General features: G+C 39.0%; 1 protein-coding gene across 1 annotated transcript in view; it reads left to right on the plus strand.

The window, feature by feature from the left end:
- Positions 1 to 21,946, plus strand: part of LOC141907320 (uncharacterized) — a 33,636-nt gene extending 11,690 nt beyond the window's left edge. The window contains exons 3-9 of the mRNA XM_074796927.1: positions 10,519 to 11,177; positions 12,481 to 12,504; positions 15,706 to 15,811; positions 16,027 to 16,124; positions 16,343 to 16,492; positions 16,714 to 16,783; positions 17,382 to 21,946. Coding sequence (XP_074653028.1) covers positions 10,519 to 11,177; positions 12,481 to 12,504; positions 15,706 to 15,811; positions 16,027 to 16,124; positions 16,343 to 16,492; positions 16,714 to 16,783; positions 17,382 to 17,584 — 1,310 coding nt within the window. The 3' untranslated portion in view covers positions 17,585 to 21,946. The remainder of the gene's footprint in view (positions 1 to 10,518; positions 11,178 to 12,480; positions 12,505 to 15,705; positions 15,812 to 16,026; positions 16,125 to 16,342; positions 16,493 to 16,713; positions 16,784 to 17,381) is intronic.
- Positions 21,947 to 22,230: the final 284 nt, after the last annotated feature.

Raw genomic sequence — 22,230 nt, forward strand, 5'->3', positions numbered from 1 at the left:
CAAGAAGTCAGAATTCTGTACAGAAATCAACATCTTCCTATTTGAAATGCTCTAGTATTTGGAGTATGCACGTGACAGATCCGAGCGCTCAATTATATCCAAGTAAGTCTGCATAAATATCAGGGGTAGAACTAAAGGTCATGATTTTGGTGGCCCACCTCATCGAATCTTATGATATCATATGAAAGCCTTGACTATTTACTACAAAATAACATGAATTTGTAAAACATGAAAATCAACTAGAAATGAGCTATTCTGTATCATGATAAATGTGGATTTTCCTATGAATTTTCTGAGGTGTAATAGACACTAGATTGTGAAATTCCTGAGTGCTAATTGGTTAACAGTTGTGTTGTCAGTAGCGCATTCACAGCACAGGTAAATTTGTTAATGACGTTATATTATCAGATGGGTATATTGCCATGGTGTTTGTATTGATCGCGTTACCAACCAGGACGGACGGTACTGTATACACTGATGGTGTGTGGTGTCCGATGTAGAAACGGGGACTAACGTTTCTCTCAATCTCTCTCTCTCTGTTGGAATTCAGCGCGAGGCTGATTGACGTCAATCGCGTCGGCGTAATGAATATTCCCCGAACGTACGTACGTATCGGTCGACCAGTTCGGGGGCGTGAATACAGACTAGCAGACCTGCTGGATTAACATCTCGTTCGAGGCATCTCTTCTTGGAATCGGGTTCTTTTTTCATCGAAGTGTGACGCGAAGATGAAACAATGTTTATCGCACGATGTGAATGGGTAATTGTGATTGCTTAACCGGTTAGAATTAATCGCGCTCGTGGACTTACGCAACAAGTTCTGATCCAGTAACTTAAAAGAACTGAACTTAAGACTTGTGCCTGACAAAGTTGCTTTATTGTTATAAGTAAAGTCGCGTTGTTGTCTTGAGTAGTAGCAGCAACCCTCCCAAATTTAGTTTCATCGTAAGAATTTTCTAAAAAATCGATAAGCGCCAACGACCGCGCGGTATTGTAACGTTTTTCACATAAGTTGCTATGAAGTTTATAGACGTCGTTCGTGGATTGTTGATCGGTTGACACTGGTTTTGTCCGGGTTGTCAGGTTCGCTCGCGCGGCGATAGTTTCTGCGAAATACGCGATCGAATCAATCGATCAAAATGTGAATATAATTCATTTATGAATCGAAACGTTTTTATTTATCCGAAGTTGTTTTTTGTCCGTAGTTGCGCGCGATTAAAAACGAACCGCGACAGGCTGAATTGCGCGAGTGATAGGCCTATTATAAAACATGTTTGAATAAACGTAACTCTCTATTGATAATGGCGTTGTCATTTATTCGTCTATAAACGTAACGTAATAAGCTTTCTCTTTGCGGATCGCGCTTAAAGGTTGTCGACGTTTAATGATCCTGTGAACATCACTTCCGACTGGTGGCGTAATAGCGGGCGCGAGTGTCATCGAGGAAAATTGATATTAGTAATTAGCGTGAACAACAGCGCCAGACACTTAGAACATACATTCCGATATAGACCGTCTACTGAGATATCATCGTGAAGTCTTAGGTGATGGTAACTCTGAACTTTGTTGGATTTTTATTTCTGAAACAGAGAGAAAGTAAAAATTGATAGGAATACGAATCGCTAGCCTTTTCCAGGACAGACCATGCAATTTCTTCGTTTTTTTTTTTTTAAAAACAGTTGAACAGGACAGAAAGTAAAAGTTGAAACGAATATACGTATTTTCCAGCTGAGCGGACTGTGACATTTCTTTGTTTTTGGAGAGAAAAAAATCATTGTTTTTCTTTAAGAAGTATCAGCAGATATGTCTCGGACCTTGGTCCCGTTCTGAATACCTGCTGAATGATTTATTTAGACTAAACGCGATAAAAAAAAGATAACGAGACGACAATGTTCCATACGTCGGGCAAATTCAGTCCTTTGAATCCGCGCAATTACTGGACGTCGGGCAGCGGAGTGAGAGAGCGCGCGAAAACTGCTCATCCCGGACGGACTACTAGGATGATTAAGAGCGCCCCGGTTCGAGGGGCCGGCGCTGCCACCGGTTTGGAGATATTGGGTAAATCGTGTTTTCCGCGAGATATAAAGACAGCGAATTACAAATATAGAGGTGAAGTTTACTTGTTATTATTCATTGCGGATTCTCGTTGGGTTATTTATTTAGTCCATTATGATCAAGAATGGACCAAACGGTCACACTAAGTCTGTTTTAAGTTGGTCCATTCGATTTTAGAATGGACCGAAAGGGTTTGATCTCAGTCCAGGACTGACCATTTCTCTTGTTAGTTAATAGAAACTTAGCTCTAGTCGACTGTCAATCAGCGAGTTGTCTCAAGCTGGACCAGCGGTTATAGCAAATTTCAAAATGCATATGGATGTACAGCAATGTTTTGGTCCACTCTAACTAGGTCTGTCCTCGAAATTGATCAAATTAAATTGCACTAGCGTTAATAGTGTGAAAGTGGCTTCCAGTACAGAATCAGTGTACTTGACAAATTTTGAAAGTACTGCAGAACTTTTCACACTTGCACATTATAATAGACTAGGTCCTATAGCTTATTTTAGATATGCAAGACGGATATTGTGAGAAGTCGAAGTTAGAATTGTTGAATACGTAACTGTAGAGATTGTTTAAATATCCATAAAAGCGTGTGCATCTCTCATCCTCCCCGATAGCTGGGATTTCTAACCTGATGGAATCGAGACTGCCTGGTCCATATGGAGGATGACAACTCTTTGCCGCCGAAAGTGTAGAACTTTGTCAAGGCGAACTAGCATATTAACTAGGGACTGGGCCACATTTAAAACCAGTCAGCAGTTCCAATCTAACAATCTAAGACCAGTCTTAAGATTTAAGCCCACTTTTAGGTCATATGTCGACTATGAAACCAGCCCGATCATCATCATCATCATCATCATGATCGAGGAAAATTTGTCTTGAATTAGTTTCTCATCTTTTATCTACATTCGTATATTTGTCTAGTAAACTATATTCAAACAATGTTTCATTTTATATTCTCAAACAACTAGTACAACACTGAATGTTTGAAAATCATGCAGGTGTTTTTCGTTCTCTGCCGGTATAGAGTTCACCTGGTACCCCAGACTAACAGGAAAAATTCTAAACATTTGTGTTTGCGGTTTCAGACGTAAGAGTCTACGGGGAAATTGTTTGTTGATTGCGGTTTATTCGGATTGATGAACTCTCTTGTAACAGATAGAATTGCACGCTTCGACTGTTTCATCTCCGTCTATGTTTGGTTTGTTACCCATCGTTTTACTTCCAGTTGCCTTTTAGTCAAGTATGTCCGGAATCAAAATTGATTTTTTCGGTTGGACCATTGCATAGATTTGGGACATTATGGTAGGAATATTGTCAACCCAGACCCGTCGACGAATGAAAGTCCTGGTATCATTTTATGAAGAAATTCTTGAAATTTTCCAGGCATGGGTAGATTTTGGTTCTCGGGCTTCCGCGAGACCCTTATCCTCGTACTATCTGTGTGTGTCTGTCTTTCAGCATTCAGCTTCATTGATAATGGGTCTTGATAAACTTGAGAACACAATCTTAGCAATGGGAGTCTAGTTGTGCAGAATGGACCCAGTGACCCACCTAGTGGCAGAACTGGGCACTAAAAACTGACCTTAAAGAGGAACCGGATCGTAATTTAAAAAGTTGTCGACAAAATTTAGTTAGTGGACCTAGATACAACATATCCTAAATGCGATGGGAACAAATGCATGGTAATTTCGGAGTTCACGCCTGAGCCCGAGAACCATTGTTGCCTATGGTTTGTTTTTTCAAAAAGGAAAAAACCGTTTATGTGTGAAACTTAATACCTGCTACAGCAATTATCCTAGAAGCACTTGTCAAATGTGAGAAGAAAGTCTTTAGAACTACGTCGATCTTAATGGAAACATAGCAATTTACGTGTCAAACTGTGCAAGGAATAATTGATGAGAAAGTCAGTCCGGGATAAACAGTGAATTATTCACTGGTGAATTCTTCTTTTAGTGCATTCCACGTTCTTACGTCATCTGCCTGGCGGGGATGTTGAATTAATAAATAACCCGGCGGCCAGTTTCACACCGTTCACATTTCGGTCGGCTTCGTATCGATGTTTGACATTTGTCTGTGTTCGATGAAGATCTAGACTAAGTTACAATTCAATTCAATCTTTATTGAGCGTAAACGTAAAATATAACATGCTCGGGCCTTGATATGAAATTTACGCAAATGGTACCGGTAATAGGAAAAAAAGCAAGGAATTTTTCAGAATGCAAATTTATGTTCACAGTTACGTTGAAAGAAACAGCAGTTTTCAAAATTAATTGACGAGAATATTTCTTGGGATGGGCATTCGTATGTATATTTCAGCGGATATTTAAAATAGCAAAAATATTAGAATTAAAGATATTTTAGAGAAATGATGAATGTCTTATCTATGGATTCAGTATTGGTATTTTTGTAGTGTGAATTTTTCGAAAAATTGTTTTCTAAGAACGGAATTTCCAAAATTAAGGAAATTGAGAATTTTTAACTCTTCCATTAGGCACAACTCGAAGCCTCAAAACTGTGACACTGAGTTCCCCAGAAAATTGCAGGTAAAAATTCCAAGTAATAATCGGAGATAATGCGAACGGCTATAGTAAGGCATTTAATCATGTATTATTGCCATTATTAAAATGGGTCAAAATCAACATCCTGTTTGATATATGCATGAAAAATACGGAAGGTTATGTTTGTATTGTGTATATGTGATGATATTAGTTAGTCACGATCGCTGAACTAAAACCACCACATCCGAAAAATAATCACGAGGATAGGCCGCATGAGGATAGGCCGCTGTAATGATCCTTCGATGGTTTTACGAAGCCTTTTTCGGCAGTAAGTAGTGGGTATTCATCTTATGAGCATGCATTTATGAAAGGTAGGCACGATTGAAGCTAGGCTTATGGGGACTTTATGTAATTTTGGGAATACCCAGGATTTTTCTTATCTTTATTGTTTATTTCAAAGACTTTTTTGAAGCTATTTTACGATAATGTTTATATACATTGATTACATTGATACGTCATCAATACTGGCGTTCCAAATAACAATTAAAACTGTAAATTTTGGCGATAATTTCGTAATTTTTTAACTCTTATTCTATTTTTGATAAATCTTAATAATCATTTTTTGAGAGGATGTGCCCTACGTCATCAATATATCATGGCTAGACTAGTTGCTTGTCAATTCAATTCAATTATCGAAATATTCAATCCAAATAACTTAACTGATCCTTAATGATTAATAGTATAATTATCCTAACAATATGATTTATATTATTGTATTAAGCCATATATGTGTTATTTTTCCAGGCGTCAATAAACTTTCAAGTTAGTTTTCTTGTTCCTTAATGTAACTATGACATAACCACTGAAACAATAAGTCTGTGTTATGACAATATATAGAGAATGCCACGCTGATATTATATAAGATGAAGGTTTCCTTTAAGCTTAAATAATTAATTCATTCGATGTTTCGACTGTAACCTAATCGGGAATCTTCAGGAATGAGATATGAAACCGTGAGACTTACTTACATTTTTACTATGATATTTTATTCATCATTTGATCAATAAAGTGTTTTTTCTAATTCTCAGAAGAAATAAGATCCCTATTTATTGACGGTGTAGCGTAATTCGGAACGATTTTATATTTGCGATGTCCTCTCACTGTTTCCCCGCGACGACGCGACCGGGTTCGAATACCGCTCCCGCGGAAATATGATTCACGTTTCGTGGCAATTAATTGCAGGGGTGGCCTATAGGTCCGATTTCGCGGTATAGTGGGTCTTTTGTGATCGTTTTGAACGCCTTGAGTCACACGCGAGCAATATTACCCTGTATATGTAGTCATATTTTCTCTATTATGTACCCGTGTTTTGTTGTCTACATACCTCCACCAGCGCTGTACACAGAACCCGGCTTTTGCAGTTTGAGAGTTTTTAATCGAAATCTCAGCAGACGACTGGCTTGTGTTACGTCTCCATTTCTGATTTCTGATTTGAGGTGTTTCCATAGCAGAAAACGTCGGCCTGCCATCTTTCGGATTAGCGGCGGCTTATGGATTATGGATTATTTATAAGGACTTAAGTGGATTATCTATCGTTGATAAACAGTCAAATTTGGATTAGTTTATCGGTCCGATATTGTTTTGTTGGTCATTCAATAGCGTATGTGCCAAAACACGAGTTGTATAAAATAGCGCACTCTCTATCTATCTGTTGGATATTTGGTGCGTGGTAATTTTTCGAGAGGAAAAATGAACGACGATAAAGGCTGTTGGGAATTCATCTGGGGCAAATTCTTTAAGAAAAATAATGGCCATCGCCAATCGAAAACAAAATCGTCGAGACAACGACGAAAGAGTAAGCAAGGAAAGGAGAGTAAGTGTCAATTCTGATAACGTATTGTTTTTTCCAATCTGAAAAGCATTGTTAGATTTCTTAATGGTAGTTACGGTAGTTCAGGTTTCTTTGCTCACGGGTGATGGAGGACTTATAGTAGTGGTAGTAGTTGTAGTTGTAGTGTAGTTGTAGGTTGTAGTAGTTGTAGGTAATTGTTGTAGTAGTTAGTGGTTGTAGTAGGCAACATCGTTATAGGCCTAGCCTTTTTTAGACTCATCGCTGATGGAGAGCTCCACTTGAGATTAATCTGTTAATTGTGTTTAATTAGTTGCATTTGTGAAAATCGTCTGTTTTCGTCATAAAACGTCAATTAAGTCTCCTCTATAGTTGATCTGATATGCTCGATTATTTTAGTTCCTTTTCGTGTGATTTCTTGCCTTGCGAAATTCCATGTAAGAGTTTTCAATATTTATTGGGCTATAGGCCTATTCATGGCTGTACCTAGCAGAGGCAGTTACCCCAGCCCCTGAAACTGGAAAGGTGCCCTTTGGAAACTGGAAAGGTGCAAGTATTATTGTTATATCCAATAGAACTGCCCTTTTCGGGATTCTCTGCCCCCCAAATTCAAGTGGCCTTGCTATTCCACGACTGTTCTTCTAATTGAGTCTCGTATGGAGTAAAACCCTTCCACAACTGATGAAATGATCAATGCAGTCTTTGAGAAATCTTGTGATTAAGTCCGAATTAGATGAAAATAAGGATATAAGTGATCGGGATTAAGTGGATTTTACGACAGGCTCGGCATTTTACTGCTCCGCTGTGTGGTACTAGGGTAACGAAGGACTAGGGTTTGGTTATGAGGGAACCGTACAATTACGGACAACTAAAGGGCAATGATTCCGTTTCAGTGGTCTTCACTTATTCGGCGTAGACATCGTTGATGTAGGAGTAAGTTTATAGGTAAGCGTTATCTAGAACTGTCAGGCGACGTTGACATTTCCATCGGTCTACTCTCGTGACATTTCCATCGGTCTACTCTCGTGTAAACACGAAATACGAGATTTATCAACGTAAAATATTCATGTTGAACTCGACATGAACTTAAGGAAATTTTTCTCGTTGACGCGAAGCCGAACGAGTTCGAATAACGAAGCGTAGCTGAACATATTCGTTTATGTCGTACAGAATGAAATAACCCACAGTGTAACGTATTTAACACTGGGCAAGTGCCCGTGAAATGTAATAACACATTCATACATATAGTTGTTATGCCTCGGACGATAAACAGTTCAAAAACTCACTGCAAATGAAATAGATTATAATTCATGTATATATGTATATATATATATAAGAAAAATTATACCTTGTTTTTGTTTTTCCTAATCGGCCGGCCGGGTCATCTTGTAAACTGGAATAAAATTTATAATCAGTTCATTGCTGGGTCTGTTGTGTTTAGCTTGATCATGATTTAGAAAAAAAAAGTTATGTACAGGGTAGATAGGCGCTGGCTGGGAGAAACAAGGTAATAATTCGTTTAGCCCTTATTATCCTTTTCCGCGTAATAAGTTTATAATTTGAAATGCCTGATGTGTTAATTCTGATAGGATGTATCTTGTTTTTTGAGAAAGTTTTCGCAGTTTAGAATAAAGAAATATTTGCTTCATAGTTTTGAAGATTATGTAATCGTGACCGACTTCTATTCAAGGCATTTGGCAAACAAGAAATGAGCAATTTCGTGCAAGTCCAAACACAATGCAGTTCAGATATATAAACGTCTGGACAATTTATTGGCAATTCTCAAGGATTCTTTGAAATATGAATCCTAGCTGACTAATATGTTTACTACAATCACACGAAGCAATGCGTTCTGGTTCCCCCTTGACCCCGGTACTCAAATCTTTTGTTCGTTGGAACAAAAATACGAAATACTGGTTTTATCAGGTATCGTGTAACAGTACGAAAAACATTACTCATCGCAAAAACTGGTTAAAAACGTTCTGCTCAAGTTAGACTAGGTTTACCGTTTTATTATCTTTGTACAGTTGACCTTGCTTGATATAGGCCTATCTCAATTGGGATATCATTATGTCGATGACTTATGTAAACGATGACTTATCCAAATCACGAGTGCTGATTTGAAAATGTAATTGGGAATTCACAGAAACGACTTATGCAAGTTTGACTGTAATCTAGTACGAATGCATGGAGAATGTTACCAGGGGCGTTTCCAGGGGGATTCCAGGGTGTCCAAGTTTTCTTTTGCTTCTAACACTGTTATTCCAAAGCATTGTGAAGAAAATTAGTAGTAGTAACTTGTGTGTCACATAATCTTAAATTTCAAACACCTACGTCACTAAATGCATCTCGAGGCTTCTATTTTCCAGACACCAAACGCCACCCCCCCCCCAAAAAAAAAAATCAGTTGTTACACAGTTGATTAACATTTACTTTGGAATCCCTCCATGTCTAATCCTGGATCTGCCCCCTGCCACAGTTGTTTCCACAGGTGATAATTTCATGTTTCACCAGACTTGAAAAAATCAGTTATGAAATATGTACATTCAGTACTGTTATACACAGCGTGTACTGTCGAATAATTGCGAATTGTTACAATGGATTCTACATTTCTCGTGAAACAATATACATTAAGTCTCTCCGGGGTTCTAGAACACGAACTAACGCTGCAGCAGCGGTTCTCATTACCATATATTTATCATGCAGCCGATATGGCCTTGAATCTGTCAGGGACGTTGCCGCTGACGATGATGAGTACTGCCGTTACACTGCCTTACAGCCCTGTATTTCGTACGACGGCAGTTCGCCTCGTAAACCGGCATTGATAGACGATGACTATTTCACCCGGAACTGCTCGTTTTACCTGGCTCTCTGATAACACGAGAGAACGATGATGAATAGCTCTGTAAATCAACTGTTTGTATACGTGGGGAAACTAATTCAATACGATTATTCCCATCATGTATTTTGAGCTGTATTGATTGAGTGTCGTTGATGGGTGTCATATTTTTTCCCGATGTATGAATGTTTGCTTGGTAGCCATTTTGAAACTATCAGTTTTTCGGAGCATTCTCATCAATTTCTTCGACATTTACTATATAACGTGACACGTATTTTCGCTTGGTAGCCATTTTGAAATCATCAGTTTTTTTCGAGCGTTCTCGTCAATTTCTTCGACATTTTCTTCATGATGTGACAAGTTTTTATCAGCCATTTTGTAGAGATGGCGATAGTACACGGCCTTCGCTGTTTTTATTCGTCTTGTGCCGAGGAGTAACTAGTGCTCATGAATATCTCTCGCTCAACAGCAGATTCAGCAGATTTATCCGATTACCTAGAGTATTATAACGAGAGACTGAACTGAAGTTGAACTGGTTGCAAATCAGTCATCGGGAGAAGAATGGCAAATCATTTAGTCTCGACCCTGGTCTAGACCGATTTATAACTTCTAATGCATTCATGTGAACTGATGAATGATTTGTATAAGTAGTAATTAGTTCAGATAGTGGAATACTTGTTTCTGAGTAGTGTTAGCTTATCTAAAAATGAGCGGTCCACACTCTTTCAGCTGAGATCTGACCACTAGTATACCCATGGCTGTGCAGCTGGCCTGTACTAGGGCAGTGGTCATACTGTAGCAGTAAGCCAATACCTGTACAGGGATGAATTGAAAATAGCCAGTTCTGCATCTGTAGAGTTGCTCATGGAAATCTGTCGGTGTCATTTTAAACTCACAAGGTCCTAGTTTGCTAACTTTTTCCTTCAACAGGTCTAGCTTTTGGGAAAAGGGGGATGGAATATTGGGTCACTACTCAAACGAATTTGTGGCCCGCATAAATGGCACAGACATCATCAGGGCTAATCTGTTGTCTAATGTTTGAAAGAATTAGATCCATTCTGAGCATTTTCCTGGTTTGAATTGAGAACAGTATATATGTATGCTCACAATTTTACCATTTTCTGATCTAAAGTCTTCAAGAGAAAATTCTAAGGTCACTCATCCGTAAAAAGAGGGCGCACTTACCCCACGTGCACCCCCCCTGGATGCTCCCCTGCAACTACTGCCTATATTTTCAAATGTTTCATGTCCATACATTTTATATTTTGTAGGTAGCGAACCGTCAATCGGCAGCGGACAGAGCGGACAGAGCGGACATCATTCATCGTCGATATCGAAGCGTTCGTTGCTCAGTCAAGACAACCTGACGTACGGCAGCACGACGAAGCCGTCGAACGGCACGGCTGCGAATGCCGAACGCAAGAGCACGTCGGAATCGGAAATCAGCTCGATGACCGCGCCGAAACCGATACAAAAACAACCCGTATCGAACAAATCTTCCAACTCGAATACCGATATAGATGGCGCCGCCGACGACGATAATAGTAAATATGCGGATAATAACAATAAGTTCGTTAACTCGAAAAAAGGTGGCGCCGACGATGTCGTCGACAATTGTACACCGAACGATATTCAAATCGAATCGATTCTAAATTGCGCGGATATCGTTAAGAAACAAACGACTGTTTACTCGAACGGTGCCGTTACGCGGACAATAGTCGGCGCGACGACCGACGAGGACGATGTGTTCCCGTCCGTTCATCGGCGCCTCGGCTCCTCCTGCGGCGCCAAGCAGAACGTCGTCAACGCCGTCGATAACGAATCGACCGATATATTCCCAGACAATAGAGATGCGGTGATCGCTACGAGCGCGAGGAAAGCGGCGATCGTCGTTCCGCTCGCTAAACGCAAGGATAGCATGGTCGGCAAGGTATGTATAGGCCTATGAACGCTAGAGGTCTAATGTCTGGTTTTGAAGTGCGCGTTTCAGGTGAAGCAGGGGCGGATCTTGGAGAATTGGAAGGCCAGGTCCAGAAGAAAAGAAAAGGCACTTTTCGAATAATGCAGCTAAATCAGAGGCCTCAATTGGGGTTCCACATGGTTTCGCCCTTGGTTTTAGATATTTTTGAAGAAATACATGTGTACATCCAAAAAGTTGTCATTTCGGAGGGGATGAGTACAAAATTAGCCCATTTTAGAAATCTCTGTCACGACGAAAAGGGCCACCTCACTGGGAAGGCAGGCGTCTGGACAGCTGAGACTACCCCACCCCCTAAATCTGCCATGTGACGTCATGACATAGGAAGTCTGGATAGATAAACATTGGTACAATGGTGGTAAGTTTGTCCCTTGAAAACGTTATCGGTGCGGCTTGTACTATAAAACTATCATTTCAATTTATAGAGGGTAGTTCAAAGTATGTGCGAGCAAGACAAGCTCATTTTGTTCCTCTAACCTAGGACCAGTCTTGATTTTCTGATATATTAAGCGAAGCTTAATCTGTTCCATAAGTTTAAACAGGGATTTTCGATGATGATTTGATCAGTGTAACGTGTAGCTGGCATGATGTCAAATATTTATGTAGAATTCAAAGAAAAAGATTGACGAATCTCATTTCCTGCGTAATGAGCCAATGAACAGTTTTTTCCCTATTCAGCGGGGTTTTTTTTTTTTTGTTCTTTAATCGAGATCGTCAATCTTTCTTCGAAAACTAACACTGCTTTACAAGCGTACCGACGAACGAGAAACCGATGAAGCGTGCCACTTAACATTCTTGACGCGATTACGTTCGTTGCGAAAATAATTTCGTATTTTTGTCCCTTTTCAAATCGAGCTCCTATTGCGGGGTTGACACATCTCATCGGAATCTTTGCCTATCGCTTTAGATATTGGCTAAATTCACCCGGAAATAGTTATATCTTACTAAAATAGAATAGATTTTTTTCTAGATAGCACGGCCTTATATATAATTTGCTCGAGTTTATTCTTGGGAAGACGCAATTACGTCGTAAAAATTTGTTGAAATGAAAGAAACGTCTGTGAAATAATGACTTAGTGTATGGACTCTCCGTGCTTAGTGCAACAGCTTTTTCATGACATTTTACGGAACCTTTGAAGCTAGCTTTGATAAGCCTATTTGGTATACTACCACCACACCGGAAAACTTGTACGTCCTAAATGTTGCGAAATGACCTCATACTACTGGACATTCATCGTTTCTTTTCTGTTTTTAGACTGATAGTAGTCCGGCAGTACATGTATGTATATATGTCTGTGATCGGGGTTTAATCATTGTTGCGTTGTTTTGTTGATCGCGTATCTTTCTAATCGTTCATGAAATTACTATTTTGCCGCTTGAAATCAATGTCGAAAAAATGCTAATTGATTGTGCTTGTGTTATCGATTTGAACTATTCAATGATTATGATTTTGAGTTATATTATGATTATTGTAAATTATAAGCCAGTATACCCCTCGTATATCCGATCAAGCATCATGATTTTTTGGTTTGGATTAATTGGGGTTTTATGTTGAAAAGCCCTACCTGCTGCGTCACCCCAGATGTAATGTAGATTTTCGATCCATTTTTTTTTCTTATCCATTCATTCGAATCAACGTCAAATTTGAACGGATTGCGTTATTTTGTCGTCGTGATGTAATGAGGCTCGTATCTCGGTCTATTAACGTCGTCTCGTGGGCGAGTGATTTATATTCTATCGGGAGCTATAATGATGGTGCAATGGTCTCACGCGCAATACGTTATTCAACACACGTTCGCCAGTAACCTGTCGTCTTATCTATCCTAAAATTCATCTCACCTTTCCAAAACAAATATCCAAGGGCGGATCTACGATTCTTTGATGGCATGGGCCTAAAAATTGGATCGTTCGCTTAATTTGAAAAGGGTAGATTTGGCTGTTTGAGGGTTGCAAGTTCGAAAATTGGAATGGGCTTTGGTGGCAGCAGAATTTAGCACAAAAAGGGGCTTTTCTGGCCTTCACCACGACCCATATGGAATCATTTTTGTCCTTTGAAGAATTTCTTTGCAAATACAGTTTCCAGACTTTTTAGAGGGGACATTCAAGGTTTGACTATTTCTGTTGTAGGGGTGAATGTAACCATGATCAAACTGGCCATGACCTGTGTGAATCACTCACTTTTACTAAAATCCTTTCAAAATGATACTGTCGCAAGTGAGGTGAATCGCAACCAGAACCATTAGCATTCACGCACAATAATTTGAGCCATGCTAGAATTTTGCATGGGTGTGTGTGGTGTGTGGCTAAATAGACCGACTTTGCACCAGTGTGAATGGTTTGGCCCAAAATTTGGTCTGTGTCAAAGTCGCTTATGCGATCGCGTTTATTGATTTAGGCGAAGGTTATGTCATAGAAGTCGTAGACAGAAAGAACTCTGAATTCTGAATCAATTTTTCAAGCGCAAACAGATACAGGGTCTGGCTCCCTCTTCAGAAACATTTTCAAGGACACTTCATTCCTAGTAGGTCTCATGAACAACCCCCTGGATACAGAAATATGAGAATCCGTCAGTCCGCCCATATCTAAATGCACGAACCTCTGTTTAATGGACATTCGAGTTTGTGTCGCCTGTGCATGAGTGTTAATCATATCGCACTCATCACACATGAGAGTGAATTCTCATCATCAGCGGACACAGAACGGCATCGTAAAAACCGAATGATTGTAGATTGTACTATCAAATTATCGATGCTAGTTTTATGTAGCTAATAGTAATGTCTATGTGGACAAAAATGTGCAATTCATTCAATGGTCTTCAGAATAAGCTAATACATCTATTCATTAACTTGAAATTGAAATTCGCCCTATTCAATAGCGCAAAGTAAAAACATCAGCCCCTCCTTTTGGACTTCAGTGATGATGTTGACCTTCTATTCTATTAATGGCCTTGACATTTAGTTACAGACGAGGCTGAAAAGATGTAACGCGGCGAGTACCGTAGCGGTACTGTAATGAATAATATTGAAATGAAAGTTGTTTGAAAAAGTTCCTTTTGAAGTGATATCTCAAATCTGTATCGATGTTCATGGACCTAATAGCGATGTCGTGTTTCCGATGAATGTCGGCAAATTTCTACACGAATTACCACTTCCCGTCGAAATCCTTCAGATCTCTTGGGCGGTATCAAAAGCAATTGTCTGCGCGAAATAATCTCTAACAGTCGGGTGGGTGTGTCGCGAGCGAGATCTCATTCCTGGGCTGGGTTTCATATATGTGGACGCAAAATAATCCCTGGGAACATTTTGAAATTCGTCAGTTATAACCATGGTTTCTCATTGTTACTATGGTGGTTGTCACCCAGATTGAGGTTTTACCCCTAGGAATAATTTTGATACTCAGTCTATGAATGTATAAGATACCCGGGCTATTTATGCCACAATCAATTACCACTGGTAGTTGTTTTGCATTACTATTTCGACAACCATAACATCAACCATACTATCGTGATATGATTTTCCAATTGATATCCCTCATGCGTCCAGATGCTGCAATATTTGATACAAAGCCCCATCGATTGCCTTCATGTTTATTGTGCAAATTCTGTTAACAAATCACCGAAGTAATTGATATCTTGTCTATTGATTGGTGTTGATATGTCATAGATGTCCTGTACGTATGTGTGTTGTTTTACACCAGGTTGATTTTCCAAGTAGTCCGATGCTTGATTCTGATATTCAATTGGTATTTATCGTTTCCCGTATCTAACCATTTGAAAGCAGTTATTTTGACAGGGTGGCCACTGACCTGGAAAACCTGGAGAACTCGGGGAATCGGAAAAATCTAGAAACAAATCCAGGAATTGGCAAATTTTAACCAAAAAATTGGAAATTTGGATAATAATATTGACCACAACTGTCTTTCTTTATCAGTACCTGGTTCAATAAAAAGATTAGTGTATTGTAGCATTTTAAACCTAGAAATTTCTCTGATGCACTCAGGGAATTTTGTATAAAACACATGGGAAAATCAGGGAAAACTCCGGGGATGTGTAAATGTGCAGAAAGTGGCCACCCTGTTTGATTTATTCATATCCAAATAAGGCCTATTTGCTGTCTACTTCAAGACTGGTTATTTCCCCCCTGGGGTAAAAGCCATTCATGGCTGAAGTCATATGGGCTAAAAGATTCCTTCTCATTTTGCTATGTGCCTGAGCGAGGGAGGGAAGAGGGAGGGATGAGGGCGAATGTTTTTGTCAGCTGTTGTAGTGAAATAATACAATACAATCGTATGTATATATGTGCGTCTGTTGATCTGTATATAATGTTAATATGTCTGGAAAATGAAATCAATGTCTGTCAAGTATCAGCTGCATCCGTCTGATATGTGCTACTAGTGCGCACTATCACTGACAGATGGCAGCAGCTTCCATTAATCGAGTGTACTCTCGAGTTTGAATATCTCGATATTCTGTTTTTTGTAGGATGGCCATTATTTCATCGCGTTAACGAATAAACAAAGAGAGTTAATTACTGCCAGGTCTGACAAGGTCGAAGCATATTTACAATCGGACAATATCAATGAAGAAGGTAAGTTTCGTTAGGCTTATATCCAATGTAGAGAAATTCCCACTTCCAAATTTGGCATTGATGAAATTTATGATGTTTAAGAAAACATATTCGTTATATACCGGGGTCCAGTTCCACAGTTCTGAGTTCAGATTTGACAACCTGGAAAACTGTAAAGGGAATTCGTATGATGTTATCGACAGTGTGTTTCAACTAGTTCTTGCCGTTTTTTGTAGCATCTGGTAAAATCCGGGCAGCCATCGGTAAAGCGCATTTGCTCATGTCGCAGAAGTTCAAACAATTCCTCGGTTTATGCGACGACAATCTAGTAAGTGTTTCGAAATGTGATCGATATACGCAAGTTTTACCCGAAATTTCCGCTGATAGAAATTTTGTATTTGAGCTAATTTCTGGTTTCCTGCTAACAGGAACCTTAGTGATTTGTATATGTACATCTTCTTGAGAAATTTGCATCAATTGCTCCATTACTTAATTAGTCATTACTCTCTTGTGGTATCAGGCCTCAAAATAACTACACTGTTTCTTTTTTAGCATCCGAAAGAAGATGGACCGACGACTACAATCCAGGATTTGGCCGGATTTTGGGACTTGGTTTTGATTCAAATCGACGACGTTGAGAGCAATTTCGACGAAATTGAAGAAATGAAAAAAGTCGGATGGAATGAAGTCGACGAAACGCAGGTTAGTTAAAGATGCAGGCCTAATTTGGCTCGGGCCCGATCTGTGCTAATTTGGCCAAAGCCAAATCTCAGTGTAAGGGCAACTGGTTTGATCTCATGCTGGTGAATCTTTGAATCTTTTTCACCTTCGATACATGACCTCCTCAGGGCCAAAACGTTTTTTTTCTCAAGTTGTCGAGATTCAGGTAGAAAAACTAAAATAATCTCTGACCGTTTTTTTAGTTCAAGAAACGAACGTCCAGTTGTTCGAGTCAGAAGTCAGTTAATGGCACCGAAACACCTGAACCAAAAAGTAAGTACCGGGTATTCATCTATTGCGTCATGACTAGTTGCTTGAGAGGACATCAGGTGGCTTAGCTCAATCAGTTTTGTTATTGCATACCTGATTTATGTCTTAATAGGACCAGCATATATGGACAGTTGAACTAAAACATTGATATTTAATCCATTTTACACTGCATGGAAGGATTACCAATTTTCCTTTAAGTGGAGTTGTCTCAAAGAATAGAGGCACCATTTTCACGAGTAAATCAATTTTAACAATGCCTACAAACTGAAGTGTTTTTCAAATCATCTAAATTATGATATGTAGGCAAGGAAACATAGAAAACATATTGCTACATATTTAGATTATAAAGTCACTTTTCTCTATTCTACCCCATTCAAAGAGACTTTGGTGACCCTTTAATGCAGTGTAAAATGGATTAAAAATCAATGTTTTTGATCAACTGCCCATCTATGCTGGTCCTATCAAGACCTATATCGGCTATGAACTACACAGACTGACTGGGCTCGGACACCTGATGTCCTCTCAAGCCAAGTTGATATAGACAGTAGTAACGAAATGAATAAAGCAGCCACTGAATATGAAATTGAATTATTTGTTGCAGCGCCGACGCGAACGCGAATGCCAAAACGACAAATGAAGCCGAAAACGCCGGCGGAGAAAGCGCGAGAAGAGACGGCTCGTAAGACACGCGAGGAGGCGCGGCGTCGATTGATGCAGGCGAAACGAGAAGCGCGTAAACGTCTGCTCAGCGGCGAACACGGCGATAAAGAAGTCGAAATATTTGTCCCCGAGACGACGTCTTAAACGATCCGTGCGATCGATCGAACGAACGGTTTCTAGAAAATGATCGGTTTTTCAGGCGAAGAAATGACGTATGATCGTATATTGGAACCGATCAGCGCATCGGGCAAAGAGTTCTACTTAATGGAGAATTATTTTGTAGGGATTTTTTAAGACGATTGAGTCTGTCCTCGTCGCGGACTGGAGACGCGTAAGAATTGAAAACACGCGGGTGCCCCGGTTTGTTTAGACTGCGAGTGCAAAGAATTATTTTCTCATGATCTTAATCGATGGATGCTATTGAAGTATTATATGAAAAAATAACTTTGTTTTTATTTATTGAGATCGGACGCGATTGGTCGAAGATATTTTCTATCATCGTTCATTTTATCATCATCGGTATCATCTTCATCATCAGTAACTGATTGTACAGACGTATAAAATGCTGTTGTCAGGAATTTGTGCAATTGGTCAATTCATCCGCGTATTGTATCGTGAAATTATTTGGCGAGTCTAAACGGGCGCATGAACGCGTTACCCTGACCTTACCTGTGATTGAATTGTGGAATATTTACTTATACTTTCGCTTAAAGTGAAACTAGGCATCTGAGAGAAATTGGCGATTAACGTCAATAGGTCGAACCCTGAACGCTGGTAATTAGCAATCTAGAGAGTTCGTGATCATTGGAGTTGAGGATAAGTTTTAAAAGCGTCGTTGACTCGACGTGTGATGGTTTGTCGTCGGTCTCGTTGTTTGTAGAAATGTAAAAGCTAAATGAAATGTAATTGATTATTACTGATTATATTATTACGAAATACTACGTGTATAAAGTATTTATGAATAGTGTTTATATAGAAATGTTCATCGTAGAATGAATGAATGTATCGATTGATTGTTTTGTGTTGTTTGAAGATGATAAGCGATTTTACTGTAGGGGCTCCGCGTTCAAGTCAGGATTTAATCAACTAGGATAACTGGTGTTTACGGAAATGTTTTTCTGACCCCATGCGGTGTTATATGTTGAATTAAATTGGATATACCATTCGATGCAGATGTTATTCGAGTCCGACAAATTTCCACTTTCCCACTTTGCAACCAGAATGGAGGGAGTACCTTACTGTATTTAGCTAACTTAAGAAAATGGTGTAAGACCAACTTAGTTCTGTAGTCGATCTAACAATTTAAGACCATTCCTTAAATTTAAGACCACTTTGGGACTTAAGTCTTGACTATGGAACTGGTCCCCTGTTCATTATCATTTGTGAAACTGATCTATTAAGAATTCAGTTCTCATTCGTCAACTATGAATTCACAGTTACTTTCCGTGAAATTTTCGTTATTCTTGATTTAAACTTTAACGACGTCATCAGGGTTTGGATGCCCGATCGATCGAAGCTTTAGTGTAGACACTGCTTTAGGTTGCGGCGGAAATTCATTAATTTTGGTTGCAGTTATTCATCGATGATAGTTGCTCGGGATGTTCAGTCGCGTCGGGTCAACCACTCGAATCGTCCTCGATCAAATCGCATTGGATGTGGTGCTGTGATGAAAGCGATAATCTCGATATAGAGAGCGGCTTATATGCAACTGTCGCTTCAAACCGCCAATTCTGAATTATTTTATATATGGCAAATGCATTTCTTATTTCTGATTGTATAAATTTTTTATGTATATATTTGCAAGTTATGGTTATAAACAGTCCACACGTAGAAATTGGACGCGAATTTGAGTACATGTATTGAATTTGGAGATTCTTGTCGCGCAAATCAGATCTGTAGCCTTGAAAGACCCCTCAAATATTCACCGTTAACCTGTCTGGTTTAGTTTCGCGATCTCATCGGTATCTTAAGCCTATTCGATTATAAAAAGGCAATGATTAGGTCCCTAAATAAGTTTTTGCGTGATTTCTGATTACTTGTGATGTCTGGCATTTGTTGTCCATTTTCAATTGCTGAAAATTCCTGTCTAGAGGTTCTGAACGCGGGTGATATATGGACAATCAAATCATGGACTCTAAAACTATTGGAGTCCTTGGTAAAATTGATTGTCCGAAGGCGTAGTTCCTGACTGCAAAATGGTAGAAGTACAAATATAAAGGAATCAGTTCTAAGCATCATTCCTGGTATTGATAGCGTTTCGAATTGCAATTTGTAATGGTTTTTTGGTATGGACCAACAGGATTTTTAACCGCAGTTTTTACGGTGGCCATGTCTGGTATTTCTACTCGATGAAATAAATATGTATATCGATTAATATATTTGTATACTGTACTGATTGTAAATAGATAATATGTACACGTGTAGTTTGTAAGTATAGTTACTACCGTACGAAAAAATGATTAAATTATGTATTAAGGATAGTTCATAACATTTTATGAAAGGGGAAAAAATCAACTCGTACGAGGAGTGAGATTTGAATTTTTTCGAATGGTCATCGGATTTGATGTGACAACCTCGTGTTTTGTAATTCTGCCAGTTCGAACAGAAAAATGCGGGAAGACCGTGCATTTTCTGCTATATCGGAGTAGTGTCTGTACTAGTGTCGTTTCTATACGGTAAAGAATTGTACATATATAGACAATTCGTGTGTATTTTTCCTCACTTCCCAGGGTGTGCTTTCTACACGCATTGAATTTATACTTCACCTCGCGTTCTGCCACTACTGGACCATGGGTGTCACACAAGGGTGTCCGATGTCCCCCCATTTTAAATCCAAGTTCTACTTTTTTTTTGTTTAAGTTCCAAATTTTATTTCATCACATTCCGGATATTTCATGAATGTTTTGCCTTTTATGGTTCCAGTAAATGCCCCTCTCAAGGTTCGAAATTCGAAAATTAAGACTATTTTAGGACATAAAAACAATTTCAAGGATTCAGAAACGCTTGTTTGCCTTCGGCGTTCGGCGAATAGCTCCGCTCGTGTTCTGAGCCTCCTTAAGAAAATCTTAGCGACACTCCTGCGGAATCAAACGATATTCACCGAATTGTGAAGCGTTCAACTATGTGGATAGCAGCACCCCTGGCATGCTAGGATGCGGTGTATATCATAATCATCTTTTTTGCCTCCGTCCTTCTGTTTTTTAAAATGATGAGAGTTTTCAAGGTATTTTGATCGAGACGCTATCGCCGTATATCGCGCCGTTACCGTATTATTGCTTTTTAGTTAACGGTTGGTATAATAGATTATTTTAGTAATTATTGTCATTAGTTATTCGTTTCATGCAGCCTGTCTCTCGCGGTGTGCTCGGTACATTGTAAAATGTGGTAGTTATCTTTCAAAGTTTACTCGCAGTGATTCCGCTGGATTGGGTACGGATCTGGCGTGAGTTTTGGGGTCGTTAGCCGCTCTGATCACGAACGTTTGTTTGTTTTTGTCCTCGAACAACGGTGAAAAACTATTGTTTATCAACAGGGAGTTGCGAGGAAGTCGCATCTACAGACTTCTAGATGTAATGAAATCGCCGGATCCCTTTCCCGATCCAAGCTTGATCGTTTGGCAAATATTCCAATTGAGTTTCGTCTCCTATCTGCGTTAACGTCGGTAGGAATTTTAAAACAGAGTCTTGGTTTCTTCTTGTTTTTCCAAGAAATCTAGTAGTTTTTTTATAAATTCTAGTGTTTGGGGACTAGTTTACTGACTAAAAACTCCGAAAAATTATGCAAAACAGTTTTCGATGCCTTGCTTCTTTTATGATATCTTTATAGCTGTTTCATTCAGGTCCGAGTTTGTGCCTATGTTCTGATTATCTGTCCAATATTTTATCGAGACTGACTTGCAATTTGCCAAATTACTTACTTCTACTTATAGGTTTAGTCTGGTTTATGATACATGTATGTTGTGTATATGGAAACTGCTGAAACGTCGCGGTGGGTGTTTTTTTTTTCATTTTCATGTAATATTACCAAGCACCAATCATGCACTTCATCTTTTAAGTGAAGTCCTGTTTAATTTTCTTTTCCTTGGAAGAGAAGTTCAGCTTGAATCTTAGATGGAAAAATATACTGCCACTTTGGAAATTAATGTCAGAGCTTCTTGCTTTCTTTGGTGGTAAAATTCTTCAATTATATTGGTTGTCTATGATTTTTCGCATATTTATTCCCCTGATTAGTCACTCATATTTTCTTTGGTGATTTGAGTTTAAGAAGTATGTACTATTCAGCAGCTGAATGTGCCCACCAACTTAGTTTGCTAATTCTCTTGATAAGGTTCCCATACGACATCATGAAAAGGGTCCAATTGCTAGAATTTCTACATTTTGGTACGTGGAAAGGGGCTCTGTATTTGTATCTATTTGTACTGACGCTGTAAAAGATAAGGTTTCTGTACGTTCTTCAAGTGTAACGATATTAAACTATTTTGCCTGAATAAAAACGAAAAATTTGTTATCATGAAAAAATAATTGTCTTCATGTTGAGCCTTGGATATTTTGAATTGGTTATCGGGCAGTCCATCAGTCATACAGCAGGGATGAATTCATAAAAATGTACCTGTAAAACCGATCGCGCCAAACCGTAGCTGAGATGGCCAAAATTACAAATCAGTCAAACTTATATTAGTCCAAATATATAGTTGAACCATTGAACTTATTCTCACTGAATAATGTAGCTTGACTTACTGAAGCTTTCATCTAGTTCTCGAGACTTGTTAGGGTAAGTCGAGCTATATTATC

This window comes from Tubulanus polymorphus, chromosome 6 (assembly GCF_964204645.1).
Source record: "Tubulanus polymorphus chromosome 6, tnTubPoly1.2, whole genome shotgun sequence".
NCBI lineage: Eukaryota > Metazoa > Nemertea > Palaeonemertea > Tubulaniformes > Tubulanidae > Tubulanus > Tubulanus polymorphus.